Source organism: Leptodactylus fuscus, chromosome 6, assembly GCF_031893055.1.
Source record: "Leptodactylus fuscus isolate aLepFus1 chromosome 6, aLepFus1.hap2, whole genome shotgun sequence".
Taxonomy (NCBI): domain Eukaryota; kingdom Metazoa; phylum Chordata; class Amphibia; order Anura; family Leptodactylidae; genus Leptodactylus; species Leptodactylus fuscus.
Window position 1 is genome coordinate 53956565 of NC_134270.1, and position 20542 is coordinate 53977106.

The 20542-nt window shown below is 41.2% G+C and overlaps 1 protein-coding gene across 1 annotated transcript in view; it reads left to right on the forward strand.

Annotated features, from left to right (window-relative positions):
• Nucleotides 1-20542, forward strand: part of GPR153 (G protein-coupled receptor 153) — a 51934-nt gene that overhangs the window by 14120 nt on the left and 17272 nt on the right. Inside the window, exons 2-3 of the mRNA XM_075279975.1 lie at nt 9546-10051; nt 13096-13525. Of these exons, the coding sequence (XP_075136076.1) occupies nt 9675-10051; nt 13096-13525 (807 nt within the window). The 5' untranslated portion in view covers nt 9546-9674. The remainder of the gene's footprint in view (nt 1-9545; nt 10052-13095; nt 13526-20542) is intronic.

Sequence of the window (20542 nt, forward strand, 5' to 3'; positions counted from 1 at the left end):
TGCGGCTCTTTCTTAGGGGCTGATGATATACAATGTGATAATACACTGGCGCGGATTTCTCAATTTTAATAATTACAGTCATTCTAATTAATGCTTTGATGAAGGGAAATTATTTTAATTATTTGTTAGTCTTTTTTTTCTTTTCAGTCTATGTGTGTCACTGCAGCCATGGCTGCACGTGATGAGGATTGATCAGGGAATTAAAGGGACCCTAAACCTAAAGGCATAGTTATTATTCCCTGATGCCAGTTTTTTTGGGTTAATGATGACTAAAATCTTTACATCTGACTCTGGCATACCACAGTCATGGCTGTAAGCGTTGGTTCCCCTAAAATTTTTCTAGAAAATTATTGCAATTGCACATGCTTTGCTATAACATGTTTATTACCTTTGTGTGTATTGGAACAATACACAAAAAAATAAGTTAAAAATGGCAAATTGGACATAATTTCACACAAAAATGGGATGGACAAAATTGTTGCCACATTTTCAAAATTGTGGGTAAATAACTTTGTTTCATGCATGTGGCAAACTCACATGTGGCAAGTAACAGGTGTGGGCAATATAGAAATCACACCTGAAACTAGATAAAAAGGTGAGAAGTGGACTCAGTCTTTGCATTTTGTGTATGTGTGTGCCACACTAAGCATGAAGAACAAAAAAAGGAGAAGAGAACTGTCTGAGGATTCAAGAGCCAAAATTGTGGAAAAATATCAACAATCTCAAGGTTACAAGTCCATCTTCTGAGATCTTGATGTTCCTTTGTCCAAAGTGCATGTTAGGATTGGGCCCCGCAGGTTGCTGTCATAGCGCACAGCGCCACCTGCGGGTCAGTCTAACCATCCAGCTTCCACCTTACTGAGCATGCTCAGACGTATTGGAGCTGCTCACAAGCTAAGTGCCATTTCTCCTCTAGTGAGCATGAGCGGTGAGGTCATCACCACCGTCCCTATTGGGCGGGGACTTCCCTTTAAATAGTGTGAGCCAACGCCCACCGGGTACTCATTTCCACTAAAATTTCCTCAAAGTCCACAGAGTGAATGACAGTAGTTTTCAGGGATAGGCTCCAGTACTCAGGCAGGTTTCAGACTAGGCCTCTGTGTGGGGTTTCTCTGCTTCTCCTGGGTGCTGTTAGGTAGGACCTGTAAACCCTGAACCATTCGATCTACACCAGGGCTAGGAGCGGTAGACGCCGTTCCAGCTTGTAGATCTACGGCAGGTATGGTCTCTGAGATAGCCTATGTGTTCTGTCTGACTTCATGTATGGCTCCTAGCTGTGTGCGGGAGCATGGGTATTTGATGGCTCCAAGCTGTGTGTAGGAGCATGCCAACTCCCCTGGTAACTCCAAGCTGTGTGCAGGAGAATGTTCTAAAACTTCCGTGGTGGCCCCTAGCTGTCGCAGGGGTAAGTGTGTTTGCTGGCCTGGGGTGAGTGTTAACCCTTGGCAGTCGTGTGTGTTTCACTTGTACTGGTGCACCTGACCAGTGAGCTAAACTGGCAGGACTTTAGTTGCACCTTGTTCACATGGAGTGTCGCACAGTACACACTGTTCACATTGAGTTCAGGCTGCAGTGTCTTGCAGTAGAACACATTTAGTGCAGGCTGCAGTGTCTTGCAGTAGTTCACATTTAGTTCAGGTTACAGTGTCTTGCAGTAGTTCACATTTAGTTCAGGTTACAGTGTCTTGCAGTAGTTCACATTTAGTTCAGGCTGCAGTGTCTTGCAGTAGTTCACATTTAGTCCAGACTGCAGTGTCTTGCAGTAGTTCACATTGAGTCCACGCTGCAGTGTCTTTGCAGTAGTTCACATTGAGTTCAGACATACAGCCGCCCACCATTGGGCCTGTGGACCTCGCTGTAGTGTTCTACAGCTAAGAGGTTCTGTAGTAAAAAAATATATATATATTTATATATATACACAGAACCGTAACAGTGCGCAACATAATCAAGAAGCTTACAACCATTGACACTGTAGCTAATCTCCCTGGATGTGGGCATGATAAAAAAAAAATTGATGAATGGTTGTAACAAAGGATAGTCCGGATGGTGGATAAGCAGCCCCAGTCAAGTTCCAAAGAAATTCAAGCTGTTCTGAAGGCTCAGGGTGCATCAGTGTCAGCACAAATCAAATGAAACACTATTGCAGGAGACTCAGGAGGATCCCACTGCTGACACGGAGACATAAAAAAGCTAGACTGCAGTTTGCCAAAATGTACGCAAGTAAGCCAAAATCCTTCAGGGAAAATGTCTTGTAGACAGATGAGACTAAGATACAGCTTTTTGTTAAAACACATCATTCTTCTGTTTACCGAAAATGGAATGAGGCCTACAAAGCAAAGAACACAGAACCAACAGTTAAATGACCAGCAATGAGTCTGGATGTAAATCCCATTGAACACCTGTGGAGGGATCCTAAAATTGCTGTTGGGAAAAGAGAAGCCCCCCCCCCCCCCCGAATATGAGAGACCTGAAACAGTTTGCAAAAGAAGAGTAGTCCAAAATTACAGTTGTGTAATGAAGCTTGTTGATGGTTATAGTGAGCGATTGAGTTCAATTATTTTTTTCCATAGGGTGTCCACCAAATATTAAGTTGAGGGGGCCATTAATTTGGACCGCACTATTTTTGGTGTTTTGCGTTAAATTATATAACTTTTGGCTTTTTTTCTCTATTTATTGCATTGTTCCAATACATAAAAGGGAAATAGATGTGCATAACAAAACATGTAATTGTAATAGTTTTCTGGGAGAAATACTTCATTTTCTGTAAAATTTCAGGGGTACCAACATCCTATATATGACAGTCTTGATAAATTGATCCCACAGTGTTGGATACAAGCTGTTCCCTGTTATCAGCCATGAGAGACAGAAAACAGTTAATGTACTAGTAACTTAAAATCCTCATTTATATTTGTATCTGATCAGTTTATGTTACAGGCACTTAGGGCTATAAATTCTTAGGGTCCATTCTTAGGGTCCATGGAGTTTTCTGGCGTGGATTCTGACGCGGAATTTGCATCTGAATCTGCGTGTAAAAAAAGCCTCCCATTGACTTCAATGGGTTCCTTTTTCCGCGCGGAAAACTCAGTATGCATGAGCCCTTATGTTTTTCATGTACTCATTGACTTTTTTTGGCTATGATAGTTCTACCAAACCAAGGTCTGTGTAAAATGAATGATTATCTTAGATAAGGAGATAGATAGATATAATATATATATATATATATATATATATATATATATATATATATATATATATACACTCACCGGCCACTTTATTAGGTACACCTGTCCAACTGCTCGTTAACACTTAATTTCTAATCAGCCAATCACATGGCGGCAACTCAGTGCATTTAGGCATGTAGACATGGTCAAGACAATCTCCTGCAGTTCAAACCGAGCATCAGTATGGGGAAGAAAGGTGATTTGAGTGCCTTTGAACGTGGCATGGTTGTTGGTGCCAGAAGGGCTGGTCTGAGTATTTCAGAAACTGCTGATCTACTGGGATTTTCACGCACAACCATCTCTAGGGTTTACAGAGAATGGTCCGAAAAAGAAAAAACATCCAGTGAGCGGCAGTTCTGTGGGCGGAAATGCGTTGTTGATGCCAGAGGTCAGAGGAGAATGGCCAGACTGGTTCGAGCTGATAGAAAGGCAACAGTGACTCAAATAGCCACCCGTTACAACCAAGGTAGCCATAAGAGCATCTCTGAACGCCGCACAGTACGTCGAACTTTGAGGCAGATGGGCTACAGCAGCACAAGACCACACCGGGTGCCACTCCTTTCAGCTAAGAACAGGAAACTGAGGCTACAATTTGCACAAGCTCATCGAAATTGGACAATTGAAGATTGGAAAAACGTTGCCTGGTCTGATGAGTCTCGATTTCTGCTGCGACATTCGGATGGTAGGGTCAGAATTTGGCGTCAACAACATGAAAGCATGGATCCATCCTGCCTTGTATCAACGGTTCAGGCTGGTGGTGGTGGTGTCATGGTGTGGGGAATATTTTCTTGGCACTCTTTGGGTCCCTTGGTACCAATTGAGCATCGTTGCAACGCCAAAGCCTACCTGAGTATTGTTGCTGACCATGTCCATCCCTTTATGACCACAATGTACCCAACATCTGATGGCTACTTTCAGCAGGATAATGCGCCATGTCATAAAGCTGGAATCATCTCAGACTGGTTTCTTGAACATGACAATGAGTTCACTGTACTCCAATGGCCTCCACAGTCACCAGATCTCAATCCAATAGAGCATCTTTGGGATGTGGTGGAACGGGAGATTCGCATCATGGATGTGCAGCCGACAAATCTGCGGCAACTGTGTGATGCCATCATGTCAATATGGACCAAAATCTCTGAGGAATGCTTCCAGCACCTTGTTGTATCTATGCCACGAAGAATTGAGGCAGTTCTGAAGGCAAAAGGGGGTCCAACCCGTTACATGGTGTACCTAATAAAGTGGCCGGTGAGTGTATATATATATATATGTATATGACCAAGATAAGCTCATAAAATTAGATTTTAAGTGCCACAGTGGACAAAAACCTACATAAGAATGAAACAGAAGTTACGCATGTCCATATTCAACTTTATGGGACTGCCATAAAAAAACCAAGTACATTAGTATACAGTAGTATATTGGTATATTCAGCCACTCCAAAGAGATGAATGGGTAACATTGGACGTATTTAACTCCAGCCGGTAACGGGCCCTATTTACTTACCGATCCTGGCAGGAGCTGGGATCAGTGAGTGACACCGCGGGCCCCATAAACACTATCATTATACTCGGGGGGCGGTTTTCAGACCCCAGAGTATAATGAGCGGAGGTCCGGGAGAGGTAAGAGAACATAAAAAACACTGTTACTTACCTCTCCTGGTTCCAGACAGGCTTTGGGCCTACTTCTGTGACGTCCCTGACGTCACATGGCTGGGGCCTGCATCCCGGGTCATGAGACGTCCCGGATGTCATTGAAGATGGCTGACACCACCGAGGAGTGCAGTGGAGCCAGGGTTAGGTATGTAACAGTGATTTTCATGTTGGTATATCCCCCTCTCGGTCTCCGATTATTATACTCTGGGGTCTGAAAATAGTATGTGCAGGTGCCACTATGGGCCATAATATTGTGTGCAGGGGACACTATTGGGCAAAATAGAACGGGGTGGGGGGGGGGGGGGGTCGGTCGGGCTCTTCGGCATTGGTCATGGGGGGGGGGGGGTCCCATGTCAAAAGTTCGCCATTCCTAGTTATGCCACTGGGTGGAACAATCCATTTAAGTTCAATGTCCTGTATGTTCATTATGCAGTTATATCCTAAACTCCCTCTAGTGGTTGCTGCCGGTAGTCATCAGCATGTTCGCTTGGAAATCCTTATCTGTGCTGGGTATTTGGAGCTTTGTATCAGAAAAATTGATCGATTTTATATTAAGAAATTAGTCAGCTAAGAAATTTAAGCATATTTTATAAAATCGATTAAATGTGTCGTGACATAAAACTTCTCTTTAAGGATTCTGTAAGGATCCCTTTAAAGAAGATGTAATCACACCATTATATAAAAATAAAATGTTTGGTTTTTTTCACCAGCGATGTGGGTGACCTGCTCTTGCCTTTGTTTCAGAACAGATCTGTTTGCTCAGAAAATCAATCATGAATGCCTCGCTGCACATCGCTCTATCTCTCCGCAAATCCGTCTCACATCCCAAGTCACTGACTAAAGAAAAACTTTGTCTGTTCCCTATAGAGAACATTGTGCAACAAGCAGTAACATAAACATGAGCTGGGGCCAGTCCTCATCACACATCACTTCTTCTGGCTTCTGAAATGTACGGTCTTTTGTATATTTTGCATTAACCCCTCGTAGCCTGGGTTTTTCCTCAAAGAGACAACATATAATTTCGGTTACGTACTTCTGCATTCTACCGAAATAAGTTTCCTGTATTTGGCCCAAGTGGAAACCACTGAATCACATTTTCCATGGCCGGCCTAATTGGAAACGTTTTGTTTCACATGCCTGACATAGGGAGACGTTGTCTACAGATGGATTTTATATACTTGCATTTTTTTATCATAATTGGCCTTTTTGGCCGTTCGGTACAGTGAATGCGGATACTGTACTTTTTCCATATATGGGATGCTGCTTTTGGATTGTTTGCTACTTGTACTTTGCATTGCAAAAAAATATAAGCACCCTTTAATCTGGCATAGTTTATACAAGTACTATGGATCTATTCTTAGGGTAGGCCATTAATACCAGATTAAGTGGGGACAACTTTTGGCACACCGGACCACAGTGTACAGTGTATATATTGTATATATATGTATGTATGTATATACCTGCATGCTGTGTGTCTATAGTACCAATTGTACTGCATAAAGCTGCCCAGCCACTACTACATCTAGAGTCAATGAAGGGTTCACAGTACTTGCCAAGGCGCCATAGTCCCTTTAAACATCAGACCGTGAGGGTCCCAAGGGTTTCACTCTACTGTTGTAGAGTTGGTGACCTATACAATGGATTGGACATCAATATTAAGTTCACGGATAACCTCTTTAACCCTCCTGCACAAATGAACTGTATCTTGGCACCTTAGTTAGGCCCCGCACCTTTTTCTATGATGGTGTAGGAGGATTGAGCTGTGGCCCTCATCTCCACTCTTCTTTTTAGAGCCACAGGGGCCATATTTTGCTGATCCCATATGTAAATGTTCAACTATATGGAATGCAATGGTAATAAACATCAGAGTATTTACCTACGAGGAGCCGCCATCACAGTCAGTTGTTGTACATGTACAGTAGGTGACCTGATCATAGGCTATGGATTCTCTCCGATTTCTGGGTGCCGCACAATACACTATGGAGAGACCTCACCAGTTTCCTAATGATGAACAGTTTCTATATTTATCGAGTATCAAAGGGGCAAAGCTATGGGGGTTCAGAGATAACATAAACCTGGGCCCTTGTGCTCTAAGGCCCTCTGTACATAAGAAGACATCTGTATTATAAATGTCACATGGTAGTTTGGCTGCTTTTACAGGATTTGTACTGGGACTTCAAGTGGGGCAACACAGCATTTTTGTTGACATGCCCATGTTGGCCACTTATTTCTTGCCCTAAGGCTAAGGCGTAATCACACGAAAGCACACGGACCCCATAGACTATAATGGGGTCCATGTACTCTCCGCACGGTGTCCGCGCGGAACATGCAGACAGACAAGTAGCACATGATCTACTTTCATGTCCGCATGATTTGTGCAGGCAGCGCGTGGAAAGCACACGGACCCCATTATAGTCTATGGGGTCCGTGTGCTTTCATTGCTCATCGCTTGTCAATGCGTTCGGTATTCCGTTTGGGGGGTCCCCATGCGAACTTCCTCATACGGATTACCAATGCAGATGTGAATGAGGCCTGAAAAGTTCAGGGTACAGAGTGATATTTGGGTTATTGGCGCAGATGTTGTGTTGACCTCTACAAGTCTCTTGTGCCCTGGGATGAATCACCGTAATATATTCCTTTCCGAAAACTAGAAGAGAGGCTACTTAGAAACCAAGTATGTTTCTTCCATTGAAACAAGGTGTTTAGAAGATTATGCATGGCATGGAGATTAGTGTGATGGCAGAATGTGATTATTAAGATGTAAAGGTCACTTGACAGAAGTATCACAGCTCTCGGGTTATTTTTGTCTGTTGCATTAAGAAACCCACACTTTGGTGAATCATCGTTTTATTACATTCTGTACTTTGAGAAAAGGTGTTTAGACTGATGTTCTGGGCTTTAGGCTTCGAGACAAAATATCTCTGCAGAAAGACATTGCAGATACAAAGTTACAGATCAGCTTGAAGAGCTGAAGGAAATGTGTAGAGCACTTATGATAAGAAATAGCACTTTCCTACAAGTGAATCTGTGTGTCCTGGGAGAGAAGCTTGTCCCTGAGGACTACAGCTGTTACGTGCAGATAGGATGGAGCTGAATGAATGGCTATTGATAGACATGTGGTTTACATCACCATGTTCCTTCCCGGATTTGACATTTTGGTTCAGAACATTTTCTACCTGTTCAGATCCACATCCTTGACCCTAGGGGGTAGTAGGATACCAATATTTTGTCCATATAGTAGAATATAGTGGATATTCATATTATTAAATGGGAAGAATATTGTTGTAGCAGTTGCCTTCTTGTACATAGGAATCCCTTCTATTCTTCTAGCAGCAGTATTATAATAGTTATATTCTTGTATACAGGAACAGTATTATAGCAGATATATTCTTGTGCATACAGAGCAGTTTTATAGTAGTTATATCCTTGTAGATGAGGGGCAGTATTATAGTAGTTATATTCTTGTACATATGAAGCAGTATTATAGTAGTTATATTCTTGTTCATGGGGCAGTATTATAGTAGTTATGTTCTTGTACTTAGGGGGTGGTATTATAGTAGTTATATTCTTGCACATGAGGGGTAGTATTATAGTAGTTATATTCTTGTACATATGAAGCAGTATTATAGTAGTTATGTTCTTGTAGATGTGCGGCAGTATTATAGTAGTTATATTCTTGTTCATGGGGCAGTATTATAGTAGTTATGTTCTTGTACTTAGGGGGTGGTATTATAGTAGTTATATTCTTGCACATGAGGGCTAGTATTATAGTAGTTATATTCTTGTACATATGAAGCAGTATTATAGTAGTTATGTTCTTGTAGATGTGCGGCAGTATTATAGTAGTTATATTCTTGTTCATGGGGCAGTATTATAGTAGTTATATTCTTGTTCATGGGGCAGTATTATAGTAGTCGTTGCTTGGAATAAACCCACACTTTTTCTAAATGTTGGAGTGCTGCCATTTTTTCCACTTCTTATGTAAAGTTGAAGATTAGCCATCTTCTAGTTTGTCTTTGCACCCGGTTTGTATGCTGTGCTGCTTCTGCATTTTTTTCTGCAGTATTATAGTAGTTATGTTCTTGTGTACAGTGGCAGTATTATAATAGTTATATTCTTGTACATAAGAGGCAATATTATAGTAGTTATATTCTTGTAGATTAGGGGTAGTATTACAGTAGTTATATTCTTGTAGATATGGGGCAGTATTATTAGCGGACACTGCGGTGGAGACTCTGGCACAGATGTGAACATAGCTTGAGTAAACAAAGATCCATAATACAGCTTTATTGCCCTTGGGGCCGTGTTGTGCCTGTGGTAGCGCCTTCTGTGTGGTTTGGTGTTGTATGCTCATGGTGCATGTTTGTCTTTTTTGGCCCATTTTGGGCGTTGTGTGGTTGTTCCTGTGATATTAGACCTGCCCATGGTTGGTCCTCATTTTGCGTTATTGCTATACCTTGTGGTTTTGCATGTTTGTTCCTTTTATTTTGTTGTAAAATTTTCAATAAAATACAGTTTACACATAATACAGCTTTATTCTTGGGATCTAAGACTGAGTCCATAGTGTCCATGTCCATTTGGTCAAACTAACAAGAAAGGTGTGATACATCAGTGATACCTGCACTACTATATTTTGTTAATACTCTCTCCCCATATTTATGTCTTACAGGTTATCCAGCCACAATGGATATACTGTTATCTTCCAGAACACATTACCACTAGCCTAACAACTTGTACCAGAAGATGCATTTAACATTATTGCTGGTCTCCATATCTGATCCACTACTGTCTTCTCCTAATGGTGCCTTCACCCTCCACCATGAATGATGAGCAGAGACTACACAACAACGCGGTAGCCTGGCTTATATGTTCAGGGATCTCACTTCTAGCTAATGCCTGGGGGATTCTCAGTATAAGTGCCAAACAGAAAAAATGGAAGCCTTTGGAATTTTTAATCTGCACCTTGGCCGGAACTCACATTCTTAATATGGCCATACCCATCACCATGTATTCAGTGGTCCAGCTAAGAAAACAGCACTCGGACTATGAGTGGAATGAAGGGGTCTGCAAAGTGTTTGTCTCTACGTTCTACACCTTAAGCCTTGTCACTTGTTTCTCTGTCACCTCTTTATCCTATCACCGTATGTGGATGGTGCGCTGGCCTGTCAACTACAGGTAGGTCTCTGGAATATTGGTAAAGATCCAACTACATGGTTTGAAGAAGAATTATTTGCACTTTTCCGTGCCTTTATGTTATCAGTTAGTGTAGTTGGATTAGCCAATGAGTGGATTGGATTAGCCAGAATCCCATCCACTTTGCAGGTAATATCAAACGCTGCGTTTTCGCAACATGAGGCATTGACCTAATAGAGATCTGCTAAATGGATGTTAATATAATAATCATTATATTAACTGAAGTCCTGGATCTGCAAATTGAAGAGACTTCTAGCCTAAAGCTACATGTTCCTAAAAATGTTTATATGTGTCTGTAATGTTGACCATTCATGGGCTGAATCATTCTTGAAAAATGTCATGGCAAGACTATAATGCTTATCAAAAAATGCCTGTATGATATTAAGGTGTCCCACTAGGATTTGGGGCCATCGTAAGTACAAGTTGCAGTATTGCTGTGGATGTATTTGCAGATAATTTTTGGAAGCTGGATAACCCCTTCAATAAAAGGAATGCACCTCTCATTTGGCAAATTTTACTTCAACATGACTTGGTTGGCATATTTAATGCCACTCCTAGCGCAGACCTATGTGCACATGGGGATACCTAACATGTTTGTTTTCTTTATTTTGTTTACATTATTAATGTTTTTGGTTTTTTTTCACTTTTTATTATTTATTTTTTAGACTTTCTGTCTAAACTTTTTTTTTTTTACTTTATTCCTGTCTCACAAGGGAACTTGAACCTGGGATCTGCTTTGTATTGCGGTAGATCGCACAAAGCACCCCTGTGTGGCTGCCTTGGTAACCCCTTGGACCCTGCAATGTAATCACAGGGCATCCAAGGAGTGGAAGGGGGAATCCATCATGCCCATGGACCACCCAACTGTTGTGATCACTATTGAACGTGGCATCTAGGGGTTAGGCCACTGAAGTTGGAGTATTTTCCAACTTTGTGGACTAGTCCCAGGTCATGGTTGTGTTATACAGCCAGGAGCCAGAGTCACGCCGTGGCCATGGCTCCTGTGTCCGTGGCTCCTGTGTCCGTGGCATGAAAGTGTCATACTATTACGGCACTGAGCGTTAACTATAAACTAAATAGTTGCGGAACGGGAAGGGGTTAAATTAAAAAATCAACCAAAAATGGTAAAAAATCTATCTTTTTCCTTTTTGGCAATCGCCCAGCAATGTGTGCTACCTTTCTCTATTACACAGTGTGGGATATGGCAGGTGCAGAAAAGCATATGGTCTTTCTATATTACTAAGATAGAGGTGGAAGAGGTTGCTGGTGTGTATCAGCCCCAAGGGACGTGTAATTTTTTTTTTGGCCAAGCCCATCCCCCCTTTGCACACGTCTATAACATAGGAAGGTGGACTCTAAGCTTGGTTATAATAAAACTCATAAAAGATTATAATTAAGAACACGTCAATGGCGTTTCCATTTTATACCAATTTTTGACCCTTAATGTGATAGATATTGAGTAAATTACCCCATAAGTCGATAGGGGACAGACAGTGATGAATATTTATTGACTTGGATATTGCGCTGTCGCTATCATTATCACGCTTATGAGAAATTACCTGTGTTTGGTGTCTAAGTTTATGTTAGTGGAAAGACAATATTATATCCTTTATCTTCAGGTAATGTAGAAATTCTAAATTTGGAAGCCAAAGGCAAATATGAGCCATGGAGAACATATACAGTTTCTCCATTGATTTTTCCAGGGAAATTGTTAATGTTTTGTGGGCTACAACAAACAACATATTAATGGATGTTATGGGCGTTTTATTAATAGTTACTATCACAAATTCCCATTTGTAGTGGATTTCCATGTTTATGTATGAGCTCCGGTGACCTAGAAAGCTCATATTTCTTCTTTGACCTTCACATCTACAATAAATTCATGGCTGGATGCCTGAATATATTTTCTCCTTGAAAGTACAAGAGAGATACTGTACACCAGAAATCTATTCCATTGTATAGGATTCAATATAAAGAGAACTGTAAAGATGGAGTCAGCTGCCCCCTTAAGGTTAGCTAGAGAATTACAGGAGAAGTGGAGCCAGCAGAATACTGAGTGCAGCTCTGACATATAATACAGGCTGTAACTCAGGATCAGTTCAAGAGAGTAATGTCATTTACCAGTATGTACTCAGTGAATGCACCATCAGAATAGTAAGTGTAGCTCTGGAGTATGATACAGGATCAGTACAGAATAAGTAACGTATTGTATGTACAGTGACTCCATCAGCAGAATTGTGAGTGCAGCTCTGGAGTATAATACAAGATCAGTATAGGATCAGTAATGTCATATATGTACACAGTGACTGTATCAGCAGAATAGATAGTGCAGCTCTGCAGTAAAATACAGGACATAACTCAGGATCAGTACAGGATAAGTAATGTATTGTATGTACAGTGACTCCATCAACAGAATAGTGAGTGCAGCTCTGGAGTATAATACAGGATATAACTCAGGATCAGTACAGGATAAGTAATGTAATGTATGTACACAGTGGTTGTACCAGCAGAATAGTGAGTGCAGCACTGCAGTATAATGCAGGGTGTAACTCAGGATCAGTACAGGATAAGTAATGTATTGTATGTACAGTGACTCCATCAGCAGAATACCGTAATAAGTGCAGCTGTGGAGTATAATACAGGATATGACTCAGGATCAGAACAGGATAAGTAATGTAATGTATGTACACAGTGGTTGTACCAGCAGAATAATGAGTACAGTTCTGCAGTATAATACAGGATATAACTCAGGATCAGTACAGGATAAGTAATGTATTGTATGTACAGTGACTCCATCAACAGAATAGTGAGTGCAGCTCTGGAGTATAATGCAGGATATAACTGGGGATCAATACTAGATAAGTAATATAATGCAGGTGCACAGTGACTCTTTTTTTTTTTGTAGATTTATTCTACATGTGGTCTACAAAATGGTGCTTAATGGGTGAACATACCCTTAAATTCTATCATTATAGATAAGAGCTATATCTACTGTTTAATAGTAATCTTGTCTTTATTGTCCTCAGGTTAAGCAATACAAAAAAGCAAGCAGTGCACACAGTGATGGGAATATGGATGGTATCCTTCATTCTTTCCACGCTACCCGCAGTTGGATGGCACAATCCCACTCAGAGGTTTTATGCTGGGGACTGTCGCTTTATTGTTACAGAAATCGGACTGGGCTTTGGACTGTGTTTTCTCTTATTGATCAGCGGCAGCGTGGTGGTTGGGGTAGTCTGCATTGGAATCTCTCTCTTTCAGACCTTTTCTATACAAACTGGGCAGAATATTGACAAAAATAAATTCAACGTGCCCACTATTGTGGTCGAGGACGCTCATGGGAAACGAAGGTCGTCTATTGATGGATCAGAGCCCATTAAAACGTCGCTGCAGATAACTTATTTGATATCTGGGATTGTATTTATATATGACTTCTTAATGGGATTCCCTATATTGGTAAGTACCATCTCTTTTTTGAAAAATAAGGTATAATATATGGTCTGACTGTATGTGTTCTGCCGATTGGCAATGTCTGACTACAGTGTATGTTGCATATATTGAATTCATATATAAGTTGGCTTAGAAAGTGGCACCAATGGGATTAAACCATAGGTGACTATTAAGATTGTCCGCAGTTGGTTTATTGGTGTCATAGGTAAGACATGTAGAAAGATAGAGGCCGGATCCCAAGATGCTGAGTGCATAGAATACTGGCTTTGTAAACCAGTGCCATTGAGTCATATGGGAGCATAAATCTACTGTATTCTATAATAGCCTATCCAGCCCTGGCTATAACTGGCAGTACGCATTGGGGACATTATTCTTCTGGATTTTTATTGATAATTTATTGATTAGTTTTATTTCTTTTTACTTTTATCTTATTGCTATTAATAATCCCTTGTTTTCATATATTGGAATACTATTGTTGCATATGGCACTTTGCCTCTTGGGAATTGATGCCTATGGGAAGGGTTTTTTCCATTAGTTAACAGATTCTTATGGCATGTACCCCTTACTTCTCTTCATGTACCATGTGGTACTTTTGAATGTATTTTAGCCATTGGTGACTGTTTGTCTTTTTGTATAAAAGATGGAGATATTTTATGTTATCATTTTATTTACTTTCTGGGGTGTTCTTTCTTTTTATACATGTACTGCTGTTTTATTGTATTGAGATTGTTTTTTCACAACTTTTATATTAATGGACTGTGTTTAGAAATAGCTAATATAAGCAGCTTTGGTGACAGCAAAAACAATGTGTGGACCTGGAAGTCCACAGCTCTGTATACTATGTAGTGGCTTAGCTACTTGTCAACAAAATGGAGCAGAACTGCAGTAACCTGTCCTGGTGTAAGGACCTGACTGTTTTTTGCTCTGTACACTTTTTTTAGCTGGTGTCACAACTACTAATATCATATCATCGATGGTGGTGCCAAGTTGGGATCCCCAACAACCTGATATTAATAACTATGTTATAACATCAATATCAAAATCCTGGAAAAACCCTTTTACCTTAGATATAGTTTAGTCTGTATTTCATCATATCTTGGTCTTCGGTGTCTTCTCTATATGTTTGTTTTGCTGTTACATCTGCCATATTGAAAAGTGGATCTCTAGGAACCCCTGAGGTTGCATTCACACGGAGTAAACGCTGGCGTTTTTTGTGTGTTTTTTGCACATAGCGCCGCGTTTACGCCGCGTAGCGCCGCGTTAACGCCGCGTATACGCCGCGTTAACGCCGGGCAACGCCACCGCTAAATAGCGCGGCGTATACGCGGCGTTAACGCGACGCTACGCGGCGTAAACGCGGCGCTATGTGCAAAAAACACACAAAAAACGCCAGCGTTTACTCCGTGTGAATGCAGCCTTAGGAACAACTGCTAGAGATCCAACTCCTTGACACTGAAAGGGATTGCCAGGAGATCCTCTTGGGTGCTCACAGATCACCTGAACCACCTAAGAGAATCTGGTGAATATCCCCTTCAGCGCACAGACGGACCTCTAGAAGTTTGCAGCAGTGCTGGGATAAGCCTACATACTCCCCGTTTAGGAAAAAAAAAATATAAATATATATATATATATATATATATATATATTTATATGGACCTATTGTTGCCAACATCTTGGACTTCAGCCTCTTTTCTAGTTGTTACCCAGAGTCCCTAGAGTCCCCCTTTGTAATATATGAGATATTTTCATGCATAGCTAGCTCTACCCTCTATGAGTGTTACAAAGGCAGACATACCGGAAAAAACGTGTTAAGACTGCGCCAGTCTTAATAAATGACCTGACTCCTGTAGGAGCCGAGATTTATGAAGAGGCTGCAGCCTGAGATGGAGTAGATTTACATCCTAACTTAGGGCAGAAAGCTGAGTGAGTTTTAGTAAATCATCAGGGCTGACACCTCGGCCTGCCCAAATCCACAGAATGTGGTGGGTGAGGAATGGATAGGGACTTCAGGTGCACGTTTGGTGCAAGAAAGTGCCTTGACCAAACATGCGCCTCAATAACATCCCTCTACACCGGTTTTCTGGTGTATAATGCCAAATCTCCCCCCCAGGTGCAGAACATTTTAGAAACATGACCATAAGAGAATATTATGACGGACCTTGACAACAAAAAACTTTCTCACCTTTTCTAGATACAGTACATATGATGCTAAGTTCAAAATAGTGTTGGGATTTCCGTTCTTTGGATCTGCTTGGGGACCCTAAAAACAGAAATCCAATCCCGCAGACCACATAGACTATTATGAGGTCCACCCGGTTTCTGCTTGAAAAATGTAGAGAGAAAGTCCTGCTTCGCAATTATCAAGAGGAATTTGGAACAGAATCCTGAAACAGTCACACAGCGCTAGTGTGACAGTAGCCTTAGTAAGGGGGATTCACACTTTTTGGCTGGATACAAATTCGTACATGCAGGACTCTGTGTCCAACCAAAACAAAACCGATTTTCCTGTGGAGAGTCTGCAGGCGGACACCAGCAGTTTGCTTCAAATGATTGGGTTTTAAAACTAGCCATCAGGAAGCCGTCCCCTATCCAGCTTCTCTGGGGAATAGGATGGAGACCTAACTGGTAGACACAGGCGCAAGTGAGAACGTCCCCTAATAATTAAAAAAAAAAAAAACAAGATAGAGACTATATAAGTCATTGTAGGACCCAATGGGGCTGTCACCCAAGGCACATTTCGAAATGAAAAAGCTACATCTACCATGTTAGAACCTGGACCTCTTGGATCCCTGAGTTCCTCTTGTGAGTCCTATGACCTATACAGATAGCTTCTTTATTTTGAGACAAGATCATGGCTATATTAAATATGTAAAGGAAAGCTGAGAGTCTTCCTGCTAAGGTGTCCCAGACTTTGTCATGGCAGCCCAGTGTCCGCTGGCTTAAACAAAGACGACATATGATTTGTATAATAGTTCACCACATGCTAAAGTGAGCAACCACGTTAAAATCAACATTACATTCACTTGGACTTAGACATAAAAGCTTTTCTGGCAATGATTGTACAAACTTCCACCCACGGGGAAAGAACAATGAATATATATTACTGAATCCCTTCCAACTTCCTATGAAAGGGACGACATGTTTAATTCATTCACTTTTTTACATTCATTTTTTTTCAGGGAGATTGATAGGAAAAAATATTTTAAAAACTATCTAGTAAAAAAGGAGGATGGGTGGGTGGATGGATGGGTGAATGGATGGATGGATGGATGGGTGGATGGATGGATGGATGGATGGATGGGTGGATGGATGGATGGATGGGTGGATGGATGGTTGGGTGGATGGATGATGGGATGCATGGATGGATGGATGGGTGGGTGGATGGATGGATGGATGGATGGGTGGATGGATGGATGGATGGGTGGATGGATGGTTGGGTGGATGGATGATGGGATGCATGGATGGGTGGATGGATGGATGGATGGGTGGATGGATGGAAGGATATAGACATCAGATTTTTATCAGCACATACCCAGGAAGGAAATTTTAACATAAATGTATGGTAAACCTCCCTCTGAGCGACATTAAAGGTCCGAGGTTTTAAAAACCCATGTACAGCTATTCACTGGCCTCAGTAATAATAAGGACTAAATGTATACATGAGACCCAGGGACTGATGGATGGCATTTCATCACGGCAGGGCAAGTGAAAGGCCGGCAGGGACCACCAAAGTGGTAGTGGGGGAATTATGCAGAGGATTTAAGTAATGTTTTATGCTTTTTCCTGCTTTGATCAATTTTTGACTAAATTTGGAAAATCCCTTCAACAGATGATGATTGAATATTTTGTATTTTATCGCATTCCTTGCTATTAGTACATTTAAAAAAAAAAAACAACTTTAACAACCACTTTAATATGCACAAAGGACAATTTATCCTACATTTATGTCGTATATTTCCCCTTATCCTCATCAAAGAAGTATGTGCTGACAAAAATCTGATGTCTAAGACCAGCTTTAGTTCTTCATTGGCAGATTTATTGTCTTAGGCACAATATTTGGAGCAGATCTTATTTTTTAAGCTGAATTATACGGGTTCATTGCCAAGTACAGCACTTTTTACAGTTGCCAGCTAGGAATGTAATTAACCTATTTTCATTCTCTATGTAAATTCATGTTCCCGCTGTCATCATGCAATTCTCTTAAGGAATTGTTTGGCATCCGGTGACTGAGAAATGATCATTCAAGAAGACAGTTTGCATAAATATGTTCGTTAATGCCGACAATGTAACATTTTCATTACTTGTTTATTATGGTTATGTGGGCTGTCATGTGCATATTGGAACATGTTTTTGCTATAAAGCGTAATACAAGGCCTTGTATGACCTCTCCATGATACTATAGCGACATTATAATCTAATAGCTATCCATTTCTTTTATGATGATTTCCTAATATAATTGCATTAATAAATATGGTTTCTATCAGAAGTAAAGCTGCAGCATTTTATGGCAGTCGGCATTCTGCTTAGATTCATTTTTCAATGGCAGAGTGCTCCAGTGTGTCTAAAATAAAAACATACATGTACAGTATATATATAGGCCCACATGTCTTCATGGAGGCTTTTTTCTCTATTGCTTTCAATGTATTACGCGCGTAATACATTGAAAGCAATAGGGAAAAAAGCCTCCCATTGATTTCAATAGGGAGCGCACATATGCCGGCTCCCATTCAAGTCAAAGGGAGCTGCTTTTTATGCGCTCATTCTGAACGTGTTTTTACGTTCAGAATGAGCGCAACGTAACTCCGTGTGAAGGCTCCCTTATACAGAATAATGTCCCTTAGTTGCCCCTGCACACAGTATTATGTCCCATAGTGGCCCCTGCACACAGTATTATACCCCATAGTGGCTCCAGCACACAGTATTATGTCCCATAGCAGCTCCTACACACGGTTTTATATCCTATAGTGGCCTCTGCACACAGCGTTATGTCCCATAGTGGCCCATGCACATGGTATTATGTCTCATAGCGGCCCCTACACACACTGTTATGTTCCTTAGTGGCCCCTGCACATGGTATTATGTCCTATAGTAGCCCCTGCACAAACTATTTTTTTTTTTTAATAAATTCTTTATTTATAAACTCAGAACAAACAGAAAAACAAACAAACATAGTGAAACAAGACTTAACAAGACCAAAAAGGCCCAACAATTAAACAAAGGGCCAGTGCCACATATAAAACAAATAACTCTTGGGTCAAACAAGGGAGAAAGAAAGGGGAGGGGGAGGGGAGGGGGCGAGAGAAGAAGAGGAGAGAAGGAATGGGAGAAAGGAAGTAGCATGAGGAAAAAGATAAAAAAAGGAAAAAAAAAGAAAAAGGGGGGGGGACCCCCGGGTCCAGACCACCAACGAGACAACGAGGTGAGCCTAGCCCATGATGTCTGTGTAAGAATGGGACCCCTGAAGGAGGATCCAGGGGGTCCAGGCCCTGACGAAAGCCTCACGTGTGTTTCTGAGGGACGCCATGAGGTCCTCCATGGACTGGATATCCTCCACCTTACGGAGCCAGTGACAAAGAGAGGGAGAATTAAGGGACTTCCAAAGGGCAGGGATGCAGGCTCTAGCCGCATTAACCATGTGTCTTATCGCCGACTTACGATAGGCACGGAGGGAGGTATCCGAGAGCCCCTGCACACACTATTATGTCCCATAGTGGCCCCTACACATGGTATTATGTCCCATAGTGGCCCCTGCACACGGTATTATGTCCCATAGTGGCCCCTGCACACGGTATTATGTCCCATAGTGGCCCCTCCAAAGTGTAATATTCCAACTTTTATAATATTCCAGTTTTCGCCACTCTCTACCATTATTATACCAGGGGGTCTCTTCAGTAGGTGGAGGGCCAAGAGAAGTGACAAACATAAAAAATAATATTACTCACCTTCCCTGCGATCCGGAGTCGCTCCGTGCTCTGTAGGCGCTTCTCCCTGACATCGGTGATCACTGATTGGGTCATAGGGGTCACGTCTGGCGTCATTATGCATTATGACGCCGGACGTGAACTCTGAAGCCCTATCAGCGGTCTCTTACTTCAGGCAAAAGAGCGTTCAGAGCACAGAGCCACTGTGGAGCGCAGGGAAGGTGAGTAATATTATTTTTTATTTTTCATCACCTCCCCTGTGGCTCTACTTATTAAACCCTGGGGTCTGATGAAACCCCACAGTATAATTATGGCTGTTTCATTTCAGCCGTGTTTTGACCGATTGAAACAGCTAAGCGAGCGCTCGGGCTGCCGTGCCAGGGAAAAAAGGCTGATGTGCCACTCCTGGAATGTGTGTCGGGGGTTGCCGACCCTTGGTCTACAGGCTACATATATAGAATCACATAGATCTCTATAATCTATAACAGTGACTCTTTAATTAAGACTATTACACAGGTTTCAATCAGTAGCCAAAGTTTAGTTGCCAATTAAAACATACAAATAATAGGTGTGAATAAGTGGCAATAGGAACAAGAGAATTGCTGCAGCATTTTCATAGTCTTGTCGTTTGATCCTGGTCTTGTAGCCATTGCTAGGTTTATATATTTTCATATGAACCAGCAAATATTAGATGTTTGGTCAAGCGTATGTAGGTCACACTGCATGGCAGGTCACCACTGTATGGAGCATTGACTGCAGTCATCTCCTATATTTTTTAGTTATGTTCATAAACATTCTCCATCCAAGGAGAAAAAAAATAATTTTTCATGTTTTGCCAACATGTTCTTTGTGGAATTGATGCCGAACATCTGCTGTGCATGTGATATTGTTACTCATTCTCATGTTTTGGAGACGTATTTGTTCATGTTTTCTATTATTAATGGTATTATTATAATAATAATAATTAATTATTATTATTTTTGACCATTATTTGTGGGTTAAAAAAAATAACTGTAATCCCAGATATTTTGTATAGTAAATTGTAAACTTCATGATACCCTATAGTTTATTCTATTTCTAATAAGAAATAGGACTTTAAAGG